General features: G+C 43.8%; 1 protein-coding gene across 1 annotated transcript in view; it reads left to right on the forward strand.

Annotated features, from left to right (window-relative positions):
* Positions 1-18416, forward strand: part of LOC141056197 (C-type lectin domain family 2 member A-like) — a 166708-nt gene extending 148292 nt beyond the window's left edge. Inside the window, exons 7-8 of the mRNA XM_073552904.1 lie at positions 8570-8679; positions 17403-18416. Of these exons, the coding sequence (XP_073409005.1) occupies positions 8570-8679; positions 17403-17475 (183 nt within the window). The 3' untranslated portion in view covers positions 17476-18416. The remainder of the gene's footprint in view (positions 1-8569; positions 8680-17402) is intronic.
* Positions 18417-23673: the final 5257 nt, after the last annotated feature.

A 23673-nucleotide genomic window follows, 5' to 3' on the forward strand; every position in this document is an offset into this window, starting at 1 on the left:
TAGCATCGGACCATTTTTCTTTTCGTAATTTTTAAAATGTGAAAAAATGACAATGTGTATTACTTTTTAGCCTAAAATACAAAACAAATGTGTCATCTTTAACTTTAGGCCTTTTAGAGATCATTTTATCTTCAACTTGCTTAACTGTTCACAATAACAGTAATTTTGACCAGGGGTGCCTAATCTTTTGCATGCCACTGTATCTAGTGCATCCTCAAGAAGCAGATAGCGGTGAATATAATGGTGGAGCAAGGAGCCACTGGGTAATCCTTCCACCATTCAGCATGTGCAGCTGAGGCAGCAGACAAGATCATATCCCTACATCGTGTCTGCTGTGGGCAACATTAGTGTGGCTCCTTGATAAAATTAATTCAAAGTAAATTATAATTAAAAGGTATCAGGGCAATCTTGCACATTTTGTTTGATTTCAGCAACTCTCTCTCGGTTTCTGTTTCCCCCCTGCTTCCTACCTCCTGTATTTTTCCACTTATAATTGGAGGAGAAAGCAAAATCATTTATTATCTTGTAATTCGATAAATACTTTCATTAGTGCCTAACGTCCCCGAGATAGGAAGGTTAACTTTTGTTGGTAATATAAGAAGATAAGGCTGAAAAAAGCAACATTTAACTTCAAATCCCTGATGCTAAAAACTTGCTCAGCAGTTATATTGATTTTCTTACAATGGTGTAATTGTCTTCTTTCTCCCATAAATATTGGTTAATCTTCACATATTGTTTCATGCAGAAGGTGTTGCTGGTTTGATATTGTTGATAATCGTACTGGTAGTGACGATAATCCTATTGGTAGTGGCAATAATCGGATTGACAATGGGCTTAATAGTTGCCAGGACGTCCGGTAAGTGTCAATCTACTATATAATCATCTAATTCTGTCTGTCTGTAACGGAAATCCCGCGTCGCTGATTGGTGGCGGCCGGTAAACATTCTCTGGGCTGCTGAGGCTGGGCCTCTCCTGACATTCTCTGGGCTGCTGTGGCAGGGCCTCTCCTGACATCCTCTGGGCTGCTGTGGCAGGGCCTCTCCTGAAATCCTCTGTTCTGCTGTGGCAGGGCCTCTCCTGACATCCTCTGTGCTGCTGTGGATGGGCCTCTCCTGACATCCCCTGTGCTGCTGTGGCAGGGCTTCTCCTGACATCCTCTGTACTGCTGTGGCTGGGTCTCTTCTGAATTCCTCTGTTCTGCTGTGGCAGGGCCTATCCTGACATCCTCTGTTCTGCTGTGGATGGGTCTCTCCTGACATCCTCTGTGCTGCTGTGGCTGGGCCTCTCCTGACATCCCCTGTGCTGCTGTGGCAGGGCCTCTCCTGACATCCTCTGTGCTGCTGTGGATGGGTCTCTCCTGTCATTCTCTGTGCTGCTGTGGATGTGCCTCTCCTGACATCCTCTGTGCTGCTGTGGCAGGGCTTCTCCTGACATCCTCTGTTCTGCTGTGGCAGGGCCTCTCCTGACATCCTCTGTGCTGCTGTGGATGTGCCTCTCCTGACATCCTCTGTGCTGCTGTGGATGGGTCTCTCCTGTCATTCTCTGTGCTGCTGTGGCTGGGCCTCTCCTGACATCCTCTGTGCTGCTGTGGATGGGTCTCTCCTGACATTCTCTGTGCTGCTGTGGCTGGGCCTCTCCTGACATTCTCTGTGCTGCTGTGGCTAGGTCTCTCCTGACATCCTCTGTGCTGCTGTGGATGTGCCTCTCCTGACATCTTCTTTACTGCTGTAGATGAGTCTCTCCTGACATTCTCTGTGCTGCTGTGGCAGGACCTCTCCTGACATTGTCTGTGCTGCTGTGGCTGGGCCTCGCCTGACATCCTCTGTGCTGCTGTGGCTGGGCCTCTCCTGACATCCTCAGTTCTGCTGTGGCTGGGTATTCCCTGACATCCTCTGTGCTGCTGTGACAGGGCCTCTCCTGACATCCTCTGTGCTGCTGTGACTAGGTCTCTCCTGGCATTCTCTGTGCTGCTGTGGATGGGCCTCTCCTGACATCCTCAGTTCTGCTGTGGCTGGGCCTTTCCTGACATCCTCTGTGCTGCTGTGACAGGGCCTCTCCTGACATCCTCTGCGCTGCTGTGACTATGTCTCTCCTGGCATTCTCTGTGCTGCTGTGGATGGGCCTCTCCTGACATCCTCAGTTCTGCTGTGGCTGGACCTTTCCTGACATCCTCTGTGCTGCTGTGGATGGGCCTCTCCTGACATCCTCTATGCTGTTGTGGTTGGGCCTCTGGGTCGCCCTCCCAGGGCTGTGGGGTACTCGGTACCAGGCCGGTATCAGTGGGATGTGTCACAGCAGCGGTGACCCGGACCGTGGCCCTGGGCGCCCAAGTAATAGGAAGATGTGAATGGTGGAATGTAGTTAGATGAATAGTTTGTGACGCCACCTGTGGAGCACGGTAAGTGAGGTGTTAAGCCGACGCTGAATGCAGATCCGCTGGGACTGATGGTATGGTGCAGCAAAGATGTAAAAGCTCCCCACAGGTGAAGCTATAGTCCCAGGGCAGTGTAGAGGTGGTTGGCACGGGGATGTAGCAGTGCCGGAAGGGTAGGAAGCAGACAAGACACAGCGGGGTGCAATTTCTGTACCTTTACTTGATAACTGCAGTCCAGGTCCTGATTACAAATGGTATTGGAGCAGGCTAGCCTGGAAGCAATTCAGGGATTCCCTCTCAGCAGATGGGCTGTGCAGTCTCCTTCCTAGCGCTTATTCGAATGAAGTACTCCCAATACTGAGTTACTCTGAAGTTCCTCCTGACAGATGTTCTCAAGAACCTCACTTGCACGGCAGACAGCTGTAGCCTATCTCGGGGACTCCTCTCTCCTGAGTCCCGGCTCACTATCCAAGCTGCTGTTGTGCCCTCAAGTCTTGGATGGGAGTAGGGCATTTACAGCCTCCTACTCCTCTGGTGTCTGTTGCAGGACCGTTAGTATCCGTACAACCGTGGAGACCAGGCTCCAGTTCATGCGCTCTCTCCAGAGATGAGCTCATCCTCTCTGCTCTATCTCAGCGCTCCTTCCACACATCTGCACACTTCACCCGCCGCAGACTAACTGACCACTCCTTCCTCTTGGCCCTCAGAGAGCACTCCTCCCCTTAATCCCGGTTCAGAGTTCCCCCTGCTGGCCTGGAGTGGAACTGTGTTGCATGCATAGATTGACTGTGAGAGAGACCCATCATTGCCTCCAAGCCTGGCATTACCCTTCCCTGGAGGAAGGCAAAGCCACTGTGGCGACCATACCCCTGGGGGCGCCACACCTCTCCTCACATCCTCTGTGCTGCTGTGGATGTACATAGCAACAAGAATTAAGCTGCAGACCTATTTTTAACTGAATCCTGGCATATATTTGACTGCCAAAGGTGTTTGATATTCTGATATATTCCCACCATAGGGTATGCTTCCACTATGCGCATTCATTGTGTGGCGCCCCTGAGGGTTCAGTCACCACAGAGGTACTGCATCTCAACCAGAGGTGTGGTATCCCCAGGGCTTTTTTTGTAAAAAAAATATTTGCCGGTACGCAATATTTGCCCCCGACCTCCTCTGTCCAGCCCCCGACCTCCTCTGTGCAGCCTCCGACCTCCTCCTTCATACTCACCCAGCTGTGCCGTTGCTGAACGTCCCTGAATCCTTCGTTGTCCAGCGCTGACAGCTTCTTCCTGCCTTCAGCGGTCACATGGTACCGCTCATTAAGCTCGTGAATATGATTCCACGCCCATGGGCGTCCATATTTATGAGCTTAATGAGAGGTACCATGTGACCGCTGAAGGCAGGAAGAAGCTGTCAGCGCTGGGACAAGGAGGATGCAGGGGAACATTCAGGGAGGCACGGGAGGGGTGAGTATGACTTCCCAGCCACCGGCTCCTGCCGCTGCTCCCCCTCCCCCGCTGAAGCACCTTCAGATTTCCGGTTTTCGTGTACCGGCGCAAAAAAAGCTCTGGGTATCCCACTTCCCAGGTAAGGGAGAGACACCCAACCACACTCAGAGCACCTGACAAGTACTTTGACACTCACCTCACACTTACACTATGGCCAGTCAGGGATTGACTTGCCCTGTTTGGATAGGAATGGGTGCTGGGAGATGGGCGGAGCTTGTAGGCTGAGTGGGAGAGCAGAAGGGGAAGTGAAGGAGATTCTCCTTAGGGGGAGGAAGTGAATGGAGGTGTTGTCCAGCAGCCCCTATGTTGGGGGAAGATGAGAACAGAAGGAAGGTTCCCTGGAAGAGGGAAGGGAATCTAGAGGCACGGGATAGGCAGAGGCCATTCGTGGGTCTCGTTCCTCGCTGATAGCCATCAGGTGGAGAAATTAGGTTGCAGAAGAGACTCGGCGCCTTAGCCTCTTTGAGTGAACTAAGGACTTAACTAGCAAAGTCGACAGCTGTGGCCACTTTAGGGGTCACAGCCACTGTCCACAATTATCTCGCCGGAAAGGCAGCAAGGAATAGAATCAAGGAAACAAATTGTGCACGTTATCCGACAGGATCCGCAGCTGCTAGCCTGGGACACTGACTGTGGTGTTGCGTAGGAGAAGGTGGGAAAAGCAACACAGTGAGATGGCCAGGAAGGGTACATATTGAGGGGAGTGCTGGAAAGGTGTACTCTATCCGTCTGGGAAGTTTGCTGGACTCCCTGACCTGAAGGACGCAGCACCAAGTTGGCACCTGCATGCAACTGAACTGTGAGTAAACTAACAGAACTGCACTCAGCTGTGTCATTGCCTTCTTCCTGCGCCAACCCACTCAGCACTGCTACATCTCAGTGCCTAACACTACATCATCTACCTCTACACCTATTACTACTGCCTTGGGACTAAAGCTCTACCTGTGGGGAGCTATTACATCTTTGATGCCTTATACCCTCTGTCCCAGAGGATCTGCACCGCTGTGTTGGCTTAACACCTTCATTGCCGAGCACCACTGGTGGCGTCACGTATCATCTACCTATAAACTTTATTCAGCTACATTTCACCCCTTTTGCATGAACGCCCAGGGCCATGGACCGGGCCACCGCCACCGTGACACATCCCTCTGAGACACCGGCCCGGTACAAAGTAACCCCACAGCTCTGGGGGCGATCCAATTGTGCTTTGGACGGAGCGGAAACCCCGCTCCTCCCAAAGCCCCCCCTTCTGTTCGTACATTGATTTCAGAAGTGTTCATTGTTCATTGGCCGCCGGATGCTTATTCAAACACATAGTTGAGACGAGATTTCATAAAATCCCCTCCACTATGCTGTAACATCTGGACGCTGTGGATTGAACGCTGAGGCTCTAAGCAGCGTTCAATCCGCAGCTAATCCGGATGTGATCCGGCCCGTGGAAACATACCCATACAGTATTTTTTGGACTATAAAACACACTTTTTCTCCCCAGGAAAAATGGGGGTGCGTCCTATAACCCGAATGTAGTTTACGGGGGCATGGGAGCCGCTGCGTTGGAGCAGGGTCCCAGGAAGCAGGGTCACTCCAGCAGATAGCCATAGGCTAGAAGGAGTGGTTGTTCGGCGGTGGGAGGCTGCACCCCCTCCTACCAGCCCAGGGCCCGCATTTCCCCATCTTCCTGCTGCAGCAACCCTGCCTCCTGGGACCCCGCTCGACTGCAGCTGCCCCATGGGTAATATGTAAAATACGGCACTTTCCACAACACTATAACATAAAACATTATAAACTAATTTCTCAATGTCTATACCACAGGTATGAGGCATACAGGTAAGACTGGTTTAACCATTCTATTACTTGTATGCCCATAGTAATAGATAAAGATCATCCAGGGGGTGACAGATTTCCTTAAGGGTATGTGCACACATTGCGGATTCTGCTGCGGATCCACAGCGGATTTGGCCCTGCAGATCCGCAAGCAATATACAGTACCATGCTAGCCAATGGAATTTCAAAACCACAGTGCACATGCTGCGGATTTTTCAGCGCGGATTTCCTGCGGTTTTAAATCCGCAGCATGTCAATTCTTTCTGCGGATTCCGCAGCAGTTTGACACCTGTTCCATTGTCCAGGTGTCAAACCGCAGGGGAAAACCGCTAGCAAAGAAACAGGAAAACTGCAGGTCACTTTACCTTCGGTTTTACCTGTAAATCCGCGCGGAAAAATCCGCAGATCATCCCGCACTGTGTGCACTCACCCTTAGAGTATGTGCACACGCTGCGTATTCACCAACGTATTTTTCCATGCTGATCCGCAGGTAAAACCGCAGGTAAATTGACCTGCGGTTTTACCTGCGGATTGGCCAGCAGTTTTCCCCTGCGGTTTGACACATGGACAATGGAATAGTTGGCAAACCGCAGCGTAATCCGCAGAAAGAACTGACATGTCAATTCTTTCTGCGGATTTAAAACCGCAGCTTTTCCGTAGTGAGAAAATTGCAGCATATGCACAACGGATTGTAAATCCCATAGACTTACATGGTACTGTACACTGTCTGTGGAACTGCTGCGGATCCGCAGAGACCAAATGCACATACCGTAAGTCTGTGTGCCCACGTAAGCATTTTTTTCGTGTTTTTAAAGCATTTTTCCTGGTAAAAACGCTTCAAAATCGCATAGAAGAAGCATCCCATTCATTTTAAATGAATTCCGCACTTTTTGTGCACATTGATGCGTTTTTTCCATTTTCTGTTTTTTTCGCAGTAAAAAACGCAGCATGCTCATTAATTTTGCGGAAAAGTCTGCATTTTTGTCTATTTTCCATGAGACTGAAGACGCGCAGAACAAAAACATAAAAAACGCGCGTTTTTTGTGCAAAAAACACACGGAAAAAAAACGCGCATTTTCTGGGAAGGAATCTGGTTTTCATGCAGAAATTTTCTGCAAACATGGGCACATAGCCTAAATGTTGACTCTGGCCTTGTAAAGGCAACAAAGCTGAAAAGTTGAGTTACAGAAAACAGGAAAAAGTCAGCCCATTGTGTGTGGTCCACTGATCGGTGTGCTATCTGGAACTTTTATTTTAATATATGTCTTACATCAATAAATAAACAATTTTATTCCAAATATAAATTCGTGCATTGATACAAATGATAATGTGTTCATTGTACAGATAATGGAACTGCTCCATGTGAGGATTATTGGATCTGGTACCGGGGAAAGTGTTATTACTTCTCTACAGAACGTGACACCTGGAGAAACAGCAAGAAATTCTGTAGCTCACATAATTCATCACTGGCGATTATTGAAAGTAAAGAGGAACTGGTGAGAAACTGATAATGTACAGAAGAGATGTGTAATATCCACACAAGATTATATAATAACTGTATAATAATAAAACAATAATAATAAATCCACACAGGATTATCTATATATAAAAATTAGTGCATATTGTATGTATCTATGTATGTATGTATGTGTGTGTATCAAGCCACGTCCACTCCACATAGCAACCAATCACTAAGCATCTTTCATTTCACCAGAGCTGTTTAAAAGATGAAAGCTGAGCTGTGATTGGTTGCTATGAGCAACAGTTTTCCAACTCCACAACACCTCAGCAGACACTGACCTGGTGGGAGAAATCTAGCATCCCCGGGAACATAAGCTCCCAGCTATTGTCTGCCCCTCAGAAAGGAGCAGAGAGCACATGACAGAAATGAATCACCCCCTCCTCTATTACTGCAGCACTCTATTGTTACCGTAGAAAATCGCATCATCAGCGGCCGCACACAGAGCCACACACAAACAGAGCCGTACACACAGAGAGCCGCACTTCCAGGCTACATAACAGTACATGTCCAGGAACTCCCTGTTTAGCGCCACCCAGCTTGGGACTATGAGATATAGGATGTGTGATGGGTATATGGGCACAGGACTATGGGATGGGGGATATGTATGATGGGTATATGGGCAAGGGACTATGGGATGGAGGATGTGTGATGGGTATATGGGCACGGGACTATGGGATGGAGGATGTGTATGATGGGAATATGGGCACGGAATTATGGGATGAAGGATGTGTGATGGGTATATGGGCACTGGACTATGGGATGGGGGATATGTATGATGGGTATATGGGCAAGGGACTATGGCATGGAGGATGTGTGATGGGTATATGGGCATGGGACTATGGGATGGGGGATATGTATGATGGGTATATGGGCACGGAATTATGGGATGAAGGATGTGTGATGGGTATATGGGCACGGGACTATGGGATGGAGGATGTGTATGATGGGAATATGGGCACGGAATTATGGGATGAAGGATGTGTGATGGGTATATGGGCACGGGACTATGGGATGGAGGATGTGTATGTTGGGTAGATGGGCATGGGACTATGGGATGGAGGATGTGTGATGGGTATATGGGCACGGGCCTATGGGATGGAGGATATGTATGATGGGTATATGGGCACGGGACTATGGGATAGTGGATATGTATGATGGGTATATGGGCACGGGACTATGGGATGGAGGATAATCATTATAATTTGTTATAACTAACCACAGTTAGTTACTACGCCCGGGCAACACCGGGCTCTTCAGCTAGTATATAATAAATTTATAATAATAGTATATCCACACATGATTACGGTATATAGAATAACTGTAACCTGGTTTTCTTATTGGCAGGATTTTCTGTTACGGTTTAGGGGTTCAGAAAATCAATGGATTGGTATAAAACATACGTACGCTGGTACAGGCTGGATTTGGACTAATGGAAGATCATATGATGAAAGCTTGTAAGTCACCATGGGTAAATCGCTAAATAAATTAAAAAAAAAATATTCCCTAATAAATTCATTTTTTGGAAATATAAAAAAAAACCAATAAAAGTACACATATTTAGTATCACTGTGTCCGTAACGACCCGCCCTATAAAACTGTCCCACTAGATAACCCCTTTAGTGAACCACTTAAAAAATAAAAATAAAAAAACAAAGCAAAAAAACAATGCTTTATCATCAAACCGCCGAACAAAAAGTGCAATAACGCGCAATCAAAAATTGATAAAGCGGTTTTATTCTTCGGGTCAGTATGATTACAGCGATGCCTCATTTATGTCGTTTTTATTTGTTTTGGCGCTTTTATGCAATGAAAACAATTTTATATAAAAAATAATTATTTTTGCGTCGCTTTATTCTGCGAGCTATAACTTTATTCTTTTTTGCTGATGATGCTGTGTGGCAGCTCATTTTTTGCGGGACAAGATGATGTTTTCAGCGGTACCATGTTTATTTATATCCGTCTTTTTGATTGCTTGTTATTCCACTTTTTGTTTGGCGGTATGATGATAAAGCATTTTTTTTGCCTTGTTTTTTTTAAGGGGTTCACTAAAGGGGTTATCTAGTGGGACAGTTTTATTGGGCGGGTCGTTACGGACGCGTCCGTGACCGCTCTCGGCACTTAGTGCCGGGTGTCAGCTGTGAGAATCAGCTGACACCCGGCCGCAATCAGCTGCACTCCCCCTTGAGCGCGGCTGATCGCGTATGACGTACTATTCCGTCCTTTTGAATTAAGTCCCAGGTCACATGGACGGAATAGTACATCAGATGGAAGAAAGGGGTTAAATACAATTTCCAGCTCAGGAAAGGAGGCCACACCCCGGCTTGCACAGAATGCAAAAATACAAAAAGAACAAACACAAAAATTGAGCTTGGTTTGAGTTGGTATACATGCAGCACATAAACGCATGTTCACATTGGCCATAAAACATACAAAACCTACAAGAGACAAAATGAGTAAAAACTCTGCTGTAACTAAGTAAAAAGCAAAAGTGCATTTTATAACACAGAGTTCTTAGTAATACTGTTTTTGATCAAAAATAGCATAAAGGCCATCGTACCGTCGACAAAGTGACTCTGATCAGGATGGTCCTACATTGTCTAATATTAAAAACCTTACCATGTGTCAGAGTTGACCTCAATGTGTGAATAAGGGCAGACAAAAGGACCGGGTCCTAACCAGTGGACACCAGTCTGGAGAAGCTTTTACATACAATTTCCAGCTTGCTAAGGTTTTTTATGCTATTTTTTATCAAAAACAGTATTACTAAGAACTCTGTTATTTAAATGCACTTTTGCATTTTACTTAGTTACAGCAGGGTTTTTGCTCATTTTGTCTCTTGTAGGTTTTGTATGTTTAATGGCCAATGTGAACATGTGTTTATGTGCTGCATGTATACCAACTAATGAATGACTCTAGGTAAGCACCTGTTCACACTTACAACCCCTGGCAAAAATTATGTAATCACCGACATTGGAGGATGCTCATTCAGTTGTTTAATTTTGTAGAAAAAAAGCCGATCACAGACAGGGCACAAAACTAAAGTTACTTTTTTAAACCAAGCATAGGGGAAAAGTTATGGAGTCACTCAATTTTGAGGGAAAAAATTATGGAATCATGAAAAACAAACAAACAAACAAAAAAACACTCCAACACATCACTAGTATTTTGTTGCACCACCTCTGGCTTTTATAACAGCTTGCAGACTCTGAGACATGGATCTAATGAGTGACAAACAGTACTCTTCATCAATCTGGCTCCAACTTTCTCTGATTGCTGTGGCCAGATCAGCTTTGCAGGTCGGAGCCTTGTCATGGACCATTTTCTTCAACTTTCACCAAAGATTTTCAATTGGATTGAGATCCGGACCGTTTGCAGGCCATGACATTGACCTTATGTGTCTTTTTTCAAGGAATGTTTTCACAGTTTTTGCTCTATAGCAGGAAGCATTATCATCTTGAAAAATGATTTCATCATCCCCAAACATCCTTTCAATTGATGGGATAAGAAAATGTCCAAAATATCAACATAAACTTGTGCATTTATTGAAGATGTAATGACAGCAATCTCCCCAGTGCCTTTACCTGACATGCAGCCCCATATCATCAATGACTGTGGAAGTTTGCATGTTCTCTTCAGGCAGTCATATTTATAAATCTCATTGGAACGACACCAAACAAAAGTTCCAGCATCATCACCTTGCCCAATGCAGATTCGCGATTCATTCCTGAAAATGAATTTCATCCAGTCATCCACAGTCCGTGTTTGCTTTTCCTTAGCCCAATGTAATCTAGTTTTTTTATGTTTAGGTGTTAATGATGGCTTTCCTTTAGCTTTTCTGTAGAAAAATCCCATTTCCTTTAGGCGGTTTTTTACAGTTCGGTCACAGACGTTGACTTCAGTTTCCTCCCATTTGTTACTCATTTGTCTTGTTGTGCATTTCCTGTTTTGGAGACATATTGCTTTAAGTTTCCGGTCTTGATGCTTTGATGTCTTCCTTGGTCTACCAGTATGTTTGCCTTTAACAACCTTCCCATGTTGTTTGTATTTTGTCCAGATTTTAGACACAGCTGACGGTGAACAATCAACATGTTTTGCAACATTGGGTGATGATTTACCCTCTTTTAACCCCTTTACCCCCAAGGGTGGTTTGCACTTAATGACCGGGCCAATTTTTACAATTATGACCACTGTCCCTTTATGAGGTAATAACTCTAGAACGCTTCCATGGATCCCGGTGATTCTGACAATGTTTTCTCGTGACATATTGTACTTCATGTTAGAGGTAAAATTTCATTCATATAACTTGCGTTTATTTGTGGAAAAAAAGGAAATTTGGTGAAAATTTTGAAAATTTCCCAATTTTGAATTTTTATCAATTTAAATCACAGTGATATGGCACACAAAACTTAAGTAGCATTTCCCGCATGTTTACTTTACATCAGCACAATTTTGGAAACAAATTTTTTTTTTTAGGAAGTTATAAGGGTTAAATTTGACCAGTGATTTCTCATTTTTACAACACCATTTCTTTAGGGACCATATCACATTTGAAGTCACTTTGAGGGGTCTACATGATAGAAAACACCCAAAAGTGACACCATTCTAAAAACTGCACAACTGGTGGTACTCAAAACCACATTCAAGAAGTTCATTAATCCTTCAGGTGCTTACAGGAAATTTTTGAATGTTTTAAAAAAAATGAACATTTAACTTTTTTTTTAACAAAAAAATTATTCAGGTCCAATTTTTTTTATTTTACCAAGGGTAACAGGAGAAATTGGACTGCAAAAGCTATTGTGCAATTTGTCCTGAGTACGCTGATACCTGATATGTTGGAGAAACCTACTGTATGGGCACACGTTGGGGCTCGGAAGGGAAGTAGTGACGTTTTGGAATGCAAACTTTGATGGAATGGTCTGCGGGTGTCATGTCACGTTTGGAGAGCCCCTAATGTGCCTAAACTGTGGAAACCCCACACAAGTGACCCCATTTTAGAAACTAGACCCTGGCCAAGAACTTATCTAAATGTGTGGTGAGCACTTTGAACCCCCAAATGCTTCACAGAAGTTTATAACTTAGAGCCACAAAAATAAAAGAATCATATTTTTTTCCACAAAAAATGATATTTTTGCCCCCAATTTTTTATTTTCCCAAGGGTAACAGGAGAAATTGGATCCCAAAAATTGTAAAGGGGTGATAACGGGGGGTTTGATTTACTATTTATAGCTTGTTTTTATATTTGGCAGCTGTCGCATGCTAAAAGACGCTTTTTATTGTAAAATTAGTTTTTGCATCACCACATTTTGAGAGCTATAATTTTTCTGTATTTTGACCCCACAGAGTCATGTGAGGTCTTATTTTTTGCGGGACGATTTGACGTTTTTATTGGTACCATTTTCGGGCACGTGACATTTTTTGATCACTTTTTATTCCAATTTTTGTGACGCAGAATGAACAAAAACCAGCGTTTCATGAATTTATTTAGCAGGGGCGTTTACACCATTCCGCGTGTGGTAAAATTGATAAAGTAGTTTTCTTATTCGGGTCAGTTCGATTACAGCGATACCTCATTTATATCATTTTTTATGTTTTGTAGCTTTTATACAATAAAAACCATTTTATATAAAAAAAATAGTTATTTTTGCATCGCTTTATTCTGTGAGCTATATCTTTTTTTTATTTTTTTGCTGATGACACTGTATGGCGGCTCTTTTTTTGTGGGACAAGATGATGTTTTCAGGGGTACCATGTTTATTTATAAACGTCTTTTTGATCGCACGTTATTGCACTTTTTGTTCGGCAGTATGATGATAAAGCATTTTTTTCTTTGTTTTTTTAAGGGGTTCACTAAAGGGGTTAACTAGTGGGATAGTTTTATAGGGCGAGTCGTTACGGATGCGGCGATACTAAATATGTGTACTTTTATTGTTTTCTTTTTATTTACAAAAACAGAATTTATTAGGGAATATATATTTTTTTACTTTATTATATTGTCCCATTGTGGGACAATATAATAAAGTGTCAGATCGCTGATCTGACACCTTGCTCAGCAGTGTGTCAGATCAGCGATCTGACAGGCGCTGCAGAGGCTTTCTCAGTGCTTGCTCTCAGCAGGAACTGAGGAAGCCACCTCCCTGCAGGACCCCAAAGGCCCCCGCAGCCATATTGGATCCGGGCGCCTGCAGGGAGGAGACTCTCGGAGCAGCGCGAGCACATCGTGCTGCTCAGAGGGTCTTAGGGAAGCACGCAGGGAGCCCCCCCTCCCTGCGTGATTCTACACTATGCCCCTGAGACACTGCGATCATGTTTGATTGCATGTACCAGGGGTTAATGTGTCGGGGGCGGTCCGTGACCGCCCCTGACACATAGGGCCGGTTGTCAGCTGTGATAATCAACTGACACCCGGCCACGATCAGCGGCGCTCCCCCCGTGAGTGCTGCTGATTGCGCTAATGTACTATCCAGTCCCCGGTCATACGGGCCAGGGTACCGTGGACGGGATAGTACGTCAGATGTCAGAAAGGGGTTATGAGTTTGATAATCCCCTCCTTTGTTTCAATTGACATCTCTCGTGTTGGAGCCATGATTCATGTCAGTCCACTTGGTGCAATAGCTCTCCAAGGTGTGATCACTCCTTTTTAGATGCAGACTAACAAGCAGATCTAATTTGATGCAGGTGTTAGTTTTGGGAATTAAAATTTACAGGGTGATTCCATAATTTTTTCCCTCAGAATTGAGTGACTCCATATTTTTTCCCCTATGCTTGGTTTAAAAAAGTAACCATTACTGACTACCACATTTTTTGTTCTTATTTCTTTTAGTGCTTCTTAAAGCCAGAAAGTTGCCATTTGAAATGACTTTACTTTTGTGCCATGTCTGTGATCTGCTTTTTTTCTACTAAAGTAAACAACTGAATGAACATCCTCCAAGTTCGGTGATTACATAATTTTTGCCAGGGGTTGTAGTTTTTTTCAATGTGACAGTCAGTTTTTTAAAATTTGTATTCATTAACCTTCTGACTGAGCACTCCGCCTCTTAGCCTCAGGCGTTTTTAATCACAGCAGGGCCACTACCCCTCCACAGAGATGTAGATTTCAGTCTAAAGAGAGGATTCATAGATTCCCATACAGATGAAGACTTTAGTCTAAGCGAGGATTGATTAGTTTAGGTCCTGGAAAATGAGAAACGCCTTAACGTGGCTTCCAGGTACACATAGATTGGACATTGTATGCGCTAAGCTTTCTCAATTTTCAGATTTCTAATGCAGTAATGCAATTCATTTTTCATATTTCAGATTTGCATGCTATAGCGCTACGGAGTGCTTCCTTTTTTGTTTGAGTCTGTGTGTGTGTATGTATATATATATATATATATATATATAGCTATGGTTACAGAATTACTTTTACTTGTGTTGTTGCTTAGCAAAAGATCTCATCATTAAAGTGCGTTCCCTATTTGTTAAAGTAATGACATACAGGTGCGCCTCGTAAAATTAGAATATTATCAAAAAGTTAGTTTATTTCAGTTCTTCAATACAAAAAGTGAAACTCATATTATATAGAGTCATTATAAACAGTGATCTATTTCACGCGTTTGTTTCTGTTAATGTTGATGATTATGGCTTACAGCCAATGAAAACCCAAAAGTAATTATCTCAGTAAATTAGAATACTTTATAACACCAGCTTGAAAAAGGATTTGAAAATCCAAAATGTTGTCCTACTGAAATGTATGTTCAGGAAAAGCACTCATTACTTGGTCGGGGCTCCATTGGCATCAATTACTGCATCAATGTGGAGTGCCATTGATTGTGGATACTTCACACTAGACCTTGGAAATCAAGGTCCCAGAGTCTGGAGGAAGAGTGGAGAGGCCACAATCCAAGCTGCTGGAGGTCTAGTGTGAAGTCTCCACCATCAGTGATGGTTTGGGGAGCCATGTCATCTGCTGGTGTAGGTCCACTGAGTTTTATCAAGACCAAAGTCAGCGCAGCCGTCTACCAGGAAATGTTAGAGCACTTCATGCTTCCCTCTGCCGATAAGCTTTTTGGAGATGGAAATGTCATTCTCCAGCAAGACTTGGCACCTGTCCACACTGCCAAAAGTACCAATACCTGGTGTACAAACAACAGTATCACTGTGCTTGATTGGCCAGCAAACTCGCCTGACCTTAATCCCATAGAGAATCTATGGAGCATTGTCAAGTGGAAGATGAGAGACACCAGACCCAACAATGCAGACGAGCTGAAGGCTGCTATCAAAGCAACCTGGGCTTTCATAGCCCCTCAGCAGTGCCACAGGCTGATCGCCTCCATGCTACGCCGCATTGATGCAAAAGGAGCCCCGACCCAAGTATTGAGTGCATTTACTGAACATACATTTCAGTAGACCAACATTTCAGATTTTAGTATCATTTTTCAAGCTGCTGTTATAAACCGTTGTAATTTACAGAGATAATAACCTTTGAGTTTTCATTGGCTGTAAGCCATGATCATCAACATTAACAGAAATAAACACGTGAAATAGATCGCTCCGTTTATAATGACTCTAGATAATGAGTTTCACTTTTTGTATTGAAGAAATGAAATTAACTTTTTGATGATATTCTAATTTTGTGAGATGCACCTGTATTATTAAGATATGCCATCACATTATTATAGGTGGTGGTCTGAACTCTGGGCCCTTCACTGATCCTAAGACTGAAGGACCCACTGTACTTATTTATGGAGGTTCAAATCATTGTGTCCTTTTCTTTGTTTTCCCTGCACAGCACAGTTACTAGCCACCAAACTCTGCAGGCTCTATTAACCTGGATGCAGCATGTTCCTGCACAGTTGTTGGCAGAGGTGCTGCTGTGCTGAAAAAAAAATCTTTATTCTCAGTAATGGTGAAGATTTTAGAGATCAGAACACATGTTCCAGCGATATTTCCTCAGCAATAGATCTAGTACAAATTCCTCAACAGTTTAATCACAAGTCACTGCAGAAGCTACTCACTCCTTGATGCAGCAAATCTAAAGTCGCACAGGGATCCAGCTTGTGGCTACAAGGTCCAGATGACTGGACACAGAGAATGGATCTTTCTCTGAACTATCCCAAACGGCTGTGGGCAAGTCCTGGTAATCTGGCTGGTCTACAGTTATGGTACAGTTCCGAGACTAACTCCTCTCCACTAATGCTGGGCTGCAGGGCTGCCAGCACTCAATCTGTGCTTCTGTCCTGGGTCCTTCAAGCTGTCTTCTCTATACCAGGAGGAATTGACAAAATATTTCAGTGCCCATCTAGCTCCTTCCTTCTTCTCCAGCTTGCTCAGTTGATCATTCCTTTCTTCTGCTGCTGATGATCCTCCTCCTCTTCCAGGTTGCAAAGAAGAGCAAAGGTTTTTGAGAGTTGTAGTCCAAGGCAAAGTAGCAAAAGAGGGATTAATATCTGCCACTGTGAAACCATGTTTGCTCCTAACTGCAGCAGTCTCTGTACGCCATGCTGCCCCTACCTACATACATATGCTAGATTATCAGCTTTGGTTGCTGAAGTGAAAATGGGGATTTTAATGGGGATTTGAAAGTGTTAATCATGCATTTAGAGAGTTAAATAGTAACCATTGTTTTAATATATATTTAATAAATCAATAGTACACATGAAAATAGGCAACTTTGTAATATATCTTATCAGAGACATCTGCACCTTTCTCCTCCTGGGTTGGTCCTTCATTCTCAAAATTCTCAATTCACAGGTAAAATCTGTCTTCAGTGAATATAGAATGTTATATTATTGAGATAAGAGAAGATAGTTGGTGCTAAAGTTCTATGGAGAACTGTAACATTTCAGAAGAACTTGCAGCAGAATGTCTGTCTCCGCCTCTAGCTCCTCCTCTCTCCATGGAATTTTAAAAGCACCAACTGCCATCGCCTATCCTGTAATGTAACAATCTGTCTTTACTGAATGCACATTTTACCCTTGAATTGAAAAATAGATCAGTCCAGGAGGTAAAAGAAGTAGATTTTTCTGATAAAATATATTGCAAAGATTCTTATTTTCCTGTGGACTCTTGTTTTGATTTTTATTTAATTAATCAACGGTTACTCTTCAACAGCAGTTTATAATGACACATTATTATTCTTCGTGACTTGATAAAAGCAGCTGATGTGATGATTTTCTAAACAGAATATTTTGTTTTCCAGATTTAAAATCACAAGATTGTCAGAGCATTCTGGAACAGATGAATATGCTTTTCTGAATCAACTGGATATGTAACAGGAAGTAGCGGTGTGTGCATGTTGAGATAGTTGGGGGATATCTTGAATGTAGGGCAAAAAATAGATAGCATATCATATCTACTGTATATTTTTTTACACTGATCCATTTTGGACAATTACCCACAATGACTATATTTAGTGCGTTTTTTTCTGCTGCATATTTGAATGCATAAAATTTACGGCTTCAGCAAAGTGCATGTGATTTTACAAAACTTCATGCAATATATCCAAAATTGACAGGCGCTGCAGAACTGAGATCCACAGCATGTCAATTTATGGTGTAAATATAGGAGATGAGCAAAGGTGCTCGGTGATACTTCGTTATCACTAGAGTATCATGGTTCTCAGATGAACTCGTTACTCATATTGAGAGGTGCGCTATGTAAATTGGAATCCCTGCCCCCCAAGCATGCGGGGATTGCCTGCGCGTCACTGTACTGCGGTAGCCATCTTGGTTGTGGCATAACTGTAATTGGCTGGCCGTGTGACATAATCTGGGGTTATGAAGGAACAGGTGCCGCCTGGCTCTGCTCACTGACGCCCTTGCACAGCTCTGTGACACTTCGTATTGGAGTGAGAGAGTGCTTGTCCAGGCCTGTGTATGCACAGTATAGCGAATCAGAGGCCTGTAGTGTTGATACTGATGCTGAAGCTGAGCCATCGTACTATCAGCCTTTTTAAGGGCTAATCGTTGTATCACATACAATCTGCATTTAGCCTAAAAAGGGAGAAAGCGTGGCAGGAGCAGGGAGAGTGGATGATTACAATCAATAGACAGGGATTAATGCTGTGCAAAATCTGTTGCCAAATACATAGCTGCATTTTTTGGTGGGGAGTGTGCAAAAATTGAATATATTTTGATCCATCGAGTATTACGTGATTTGTGTTACTTTTTTGTGAACAATATTTTGCTGAATTAAATTTCTTACCCATACACTATTCTGTGTTCTGAATTATTTTTTTGTACATAACACAGCGAAAAAAGCATTAAGGGGAATCTGTTACCCTTTTTTTGGTCTTTCAGCTGCCGGCATAGACATCGGGGGCTTATCTACAGCATACTGTAATGCTGTAGATAAGCCCCTGATGTAACCTGAAAGAGAATAAAAACACGTTATATTATACTCACCGAGGTGGGCTGTCCGGTCCGATGGGTGTCGCCGTCCTGTCCCAAGAGGAATGAGGGCCCTGCTCGCAAGCTTACAATCTATGAGGAAAAAAAAGGGAGACACGAAAGGTGGGTGGTAACAATTGCCCTGATTGTTTGGACCAGTCGTAATGTTAAGTGTGTAACAGTACAGACACAGAGGGCTAATGGATGCATAAAGCATGTGGGAACATGGTAAGGGGACTTGGTTATGGTAAAACTTTTGACTGTGCCACACAGGGTTAGTTAGAATAATGTGTTGAGGCGGTAGGCCAGTCTGAATAAATGCATTTTCAGGGCACACTTAAAATTGTAGAGATTGGGGACTAATCGTTTTGACCTGGGAAGTGCATTCCAAAGAATTGGCGCAGCACGTGTATAGTCTTGGAGACGGGAGTGGGAGGTTCTGATTATTGAGGATGCTATCCTCAGGTCATCAGCAGAACAGAGGGCACGGGTAGGGTGGTAGACTGAGACGAAGGAGGAGATGTAGGGTGGTGCTGAGCCATGGAGAGCTTTGTGGGTGAGGGTAAAAAGTCTGTACTGGTTTCTGGAGTGGATGGGTAGCCAGTGTAATGACTGGCACAAGGTAGAGGCATCAGTGTAACGATTGGCGAGGAATATGATCCTGGCTGCAGCATTCAAGACAGATTGGAGAGGGGAGAGTTTGGTAAGAGGGAGATTAGTAGAGAGTTACAATAGTCCAGACGAGAATGAATAAGAAAAACAGTAAGAGTTTTTGCGGAGTCAAAAGTAAGAAAAGGTCGAATTCTAGAAATGTTTTTGAGGTGCAGATAACAAGAGCGAGCCAGTGATCGGATGTGGGGGGTGAATGGAAGCTAATCTACTTTTCATCTTTTTCCACTTTTTATCATTTTTGCAGGATGCAGCTAGACCTCTTCATGTTGGCTTGGTTTTTTGTGTGATGCAGCCCGCCTGCTAATACTATGGGCGTCATTAATAGACTGTTCAGACACATTGCACCACACTTATCTGTGTGACTGATGTCCTATGAAAGCCCAATTTGTGTGCATTTTTCTCCACTAGGCCGCCAGACCATATTGGGTTACTGGCTGTTCTCATCAATGGTTTGCACCTGTGCTGCCCCAGCCTTTATCAGTGGAGGTCTGCTGCATTCTGCTAGTGCATTAGTCAGGGTTTTGGTGAGTTAACCTTTCAAATGTGGGTTTTTTTTTTAATTTTAGGGAATTTTTTTCCTTATGTGCGTCTTTTGGATCCAGGTTTCAGTAAGGGCCAGAAGGTTAAGAGAATTTGAAAGGAAGAAGTCATGGATGAAGGAGAGTTTATTACACACTCAGCAAGAATTCCAAAGGGCACAATTAAGAGAGACAGAAGGCATGCATGGAATATTAATAAGATTAGAGGGGTTTCTGAGTGCAGCAGTTGGGGGGTTGATTTTCTATAACATGGGGGACCAGGATTTGGATGTCAGGTAAAGGCACTGGGGAGATGGCTGTCATTACATCTTCAATAAATGCACAAGTTTGTGTTGATATTTTGGACATTTTCTTATCCCATCAATTGAAAGGATGTTTGGAGATGAGGAAATCATTTTTCAAGATGATAATGCATCCTGCCATAGAGCAAAAACTGTGAAAACATTCCTTGTAAAAAGACACATAAGGTCAATGTCATGACCTGCAAATGGTCCGGATCTCAAACCAATTGAAAATCTTTGGTGGAAGTTGAAGAAAATGGTCCATGGCAAGGCTCCAACCTGCAAAGCTGATCTGGCAACAGCAATCAGAGGTTGGAGCCAGATTGACGAAGAGTACTGTTTGACACTCATTAAAGTGAATCTGTCACCTGGTTTTGGTGGGCTATTTAAATGAGGTCGGTCCGATGGGCGGTGTTTTGGATTTTTGCCGCCTCCCTATCCTTGGCCGCCATCCACAGTTTTTTCATGAATAGGAGTAGGTGTCCACCATCTTTCGCGAGTGCGCTAAGCATTCTTGGCTCGCGCACGTGCAGTATGCTTTGCCCAATTGCGGGCATAGCCGAAAAGTCTTACTGCGCATGCGCCAGTTAACTAGACCCCGGAAGACAGCAAAATACTTCTGATGGCGCCAAAGAGTATATACCATACAGTTGCTAAGGTGGGGCCCTGACATGGCATACTCACCACACATGGGGATATGAACACACACACAAAATGCGCCACACTCTGCCACGTGCTTCAACACATATACCACCCTCAGCACACATTTCACCACACATACACCAACCTCGCCACATAAAAGTCAAAACACAAAAGTCACCACTCAAAACTCACCACACTGTCCCAGAGTTGTTTAAAAGATGAAAAATGAGCTGTGATTGGTCGCTATCAGCAACAGTTTTCTTTGTAGACAGTTGTGGTAACTGAGGCCTATTATTCTTATCATTTCTATGGTGTTATCATCCTTCTGTAAAGCTGGAAATAACACAATTTATTACCGTGCCAACACAGACCACCCTCTGACACAGACTGCAGGGGGAGCCCAGTAACACACAGGATAGGATTACATACATGGCTCAGCAGTCAGTATCACACAGGATAGGATTAGATACACAGCTCAGCAGTCAGTATCACACAGGATAGGATTAGATACACAGCTCAGCAGTCAGTATCACACAGGATCGGAATAGAAACACGGCTCAGCAGACAGTATCACACAGGATAGGATTAGATACGCGGCTCAGCAGTCAGTATCACACAGTATAGTATTAGATACACTGCTCAGCAGACAGTATCACACAGAATAGGATTAGATACACGGCTCAGCAGTCAGTATCACACAGGATAGGATTAGATACACGGCTCAGCAGTCAGTATCACACAGTATAGTATTAGATACATGGCTCAGCAGTCAGTATCACACAGGATAGGATTAGATACACGGCTGAGCAGTCAGTAACACACATGATAGGATTAGGTACACGGCTCAGCAGTCAGTATCACACAGGATAGAGTTAGATACACGGCTCAGCAGATGGTATCACACAGGATAGGATTAGATACACTGCTTAGCAGTCAGAAACACACGATAGGATTAGATACACAGCTCAGCATAAAGTATCACACAGGAGAGGATACTTGGGTAATCGTTTAGTTAATTTGTGTTGCAAATCTGTAGTGTTGAATATATGATGTGAAATGTTTTTATGTGCAATATAATCATTATAATTTGTTATAACTAACCACAGTTGGTTACTATGCCCAGGCAACGCCAGGCTCTTCAGCTAGTACTGTTCTAATGTGTTGAGTTCATTGATGGGGTTAATATTGTGCAAAAAAGATTGCCAAGAAAGATTACAAATGAAACATGTGGATCATGTGAAATTACCCATATGTATGAGGATGATGGTATATCACACGTAATATGGAAATCCCTGTAAGGTGATTCCAAATACAAGCCTAAAGTGCAATGATGCAAATAATGCGCTCTAAATGAGGATATGTGTGCATGGTAATTTGCTATAAAAATCCAGGGACATGCAAGTGCAACAACGACAATGGCGGTAAAGGTTAAATACCTGATATGTGATATAGTGGCAGTCCCACTAGAGCCGTGTCCTCACCCCGACAGCGCCGTTTCGCTATTGCTTCCTCAATGGGGGCATAACTACCTGGTTTTTCATGGTCCCTTATATATGTGGTCCTGAGTGACTGTAGCAGTGCATTGGAGGGCAGTGACCAACGCTTCTACACCGCTAACATATCCGCCCGAAAGTAAAAAAGTGACTTCTGGTTACCGCGCTGGAACGCAAGCTGGAGCGCAAGAGAACCAACTGCACAGGACCGGAAGTCAGGGCAGACTGAGAGCATAGGATTGCATATCCATTCAATGAAGTGCAGTGTGCAGATAGTGGAAATTATATAAACAAAGCCGGATGTTATACCACTAAAGAAACGCCATAGAATGTGAATGTGTTATACAAAATACAAGTAATGGTTATTATACCAGTAAATATATAAGTGCACATGAGAAATATATAACTGATGATATGTGAATAATAATCATATTAAATATTACACAAATTTTTTTTAAAAAAACACCATATGTAATTAATTAAATTTATAATAGTGCACAAATATAGTATGATGAGGTACATAGGGTACAATATAATAAAGTGCCAGGTGTGACAAAGTGAAATCCTTCCGCGGTGTAGAGTATAGAAATAGTAACACGAAGCATAGTCCAAAAATGCTCAAAAAATACAAAATACTCAAAAAATCTTCAAATATTTTCAAAGCCGGATTTCCACGGTGAGGTGAAACTCAGGGAAAACGCTCAATTATGGAAACTAAATAAAGAAGATAAGTAAATAAACATGAATATATAAATGACAATTTATTCTAAAACAGTAAAAGGACATAAAAATATATAGGGTTAACCACAAGAGAACTAAAAATCCGTAATAGAGAGCATGTACATGATATTGAAAAATCAAGCTCAGTTGAAGACATCAATTCATTAAAAACCCTTCCTAGACATTTCAGAATGGCCCACAATAGTAATCCTATGGGCAGGGCTTACTGCCCTGACTGGCGTATGGGGCCCGGTGGACAGAGGGGGCCAGCATCGGGCCCGGTCTCCTCTGCTCACTGGGCCCTTACCGGCAGGTAAACCGGGCCCTTAGCGCGGTGCTGCAGCAGCTAAACGTTATTGACAATGGGGCAGAGTGCAGACATGGGGGCAGAATGCTGGACACTGGGGCAGAATGCTGGACGCTGGAGCAGAATGCAGACATCGGGGCAGAATTCTGGGCGCTGGGGCAGAATGCTGGACACTGAGGCAGAATGCTGGGCGCTGGGGCAGGATGCTGGGCGCTGGGGCAGGATGCTGGGTGCTGGGACAGAATGCTGGGGCAGATTGCTGGATACTGGGGCAGAATGCAGACATGGGGGCAGAATGCTGGACGCTGGGGCAGAATGCTGGATACTGGAGCAGAATGCTAGACACTGGGGCAGAATGCTGGGCACTGGGGCAGAATGCAAGACATGGGGCAGAATGCTGGATGCTGGGGCGGAATGCTGGACGCTGG

This window comes from Dendrobates tinctorius, unplaced genomic scaffold (assembly GCF_039654945.1).
Source record: "Dendrobates tinctorius isolate UK_male_01 unplaced genomic scaffold, ASM3965494v1 ptg000196l, whole genome shotgun sequence".
NCBI lineage: Eukaryota > Metazoa > Chordata > Amphibia > Anura > Dendrobatidae > Dendrobates > Dendrobates tinctorius.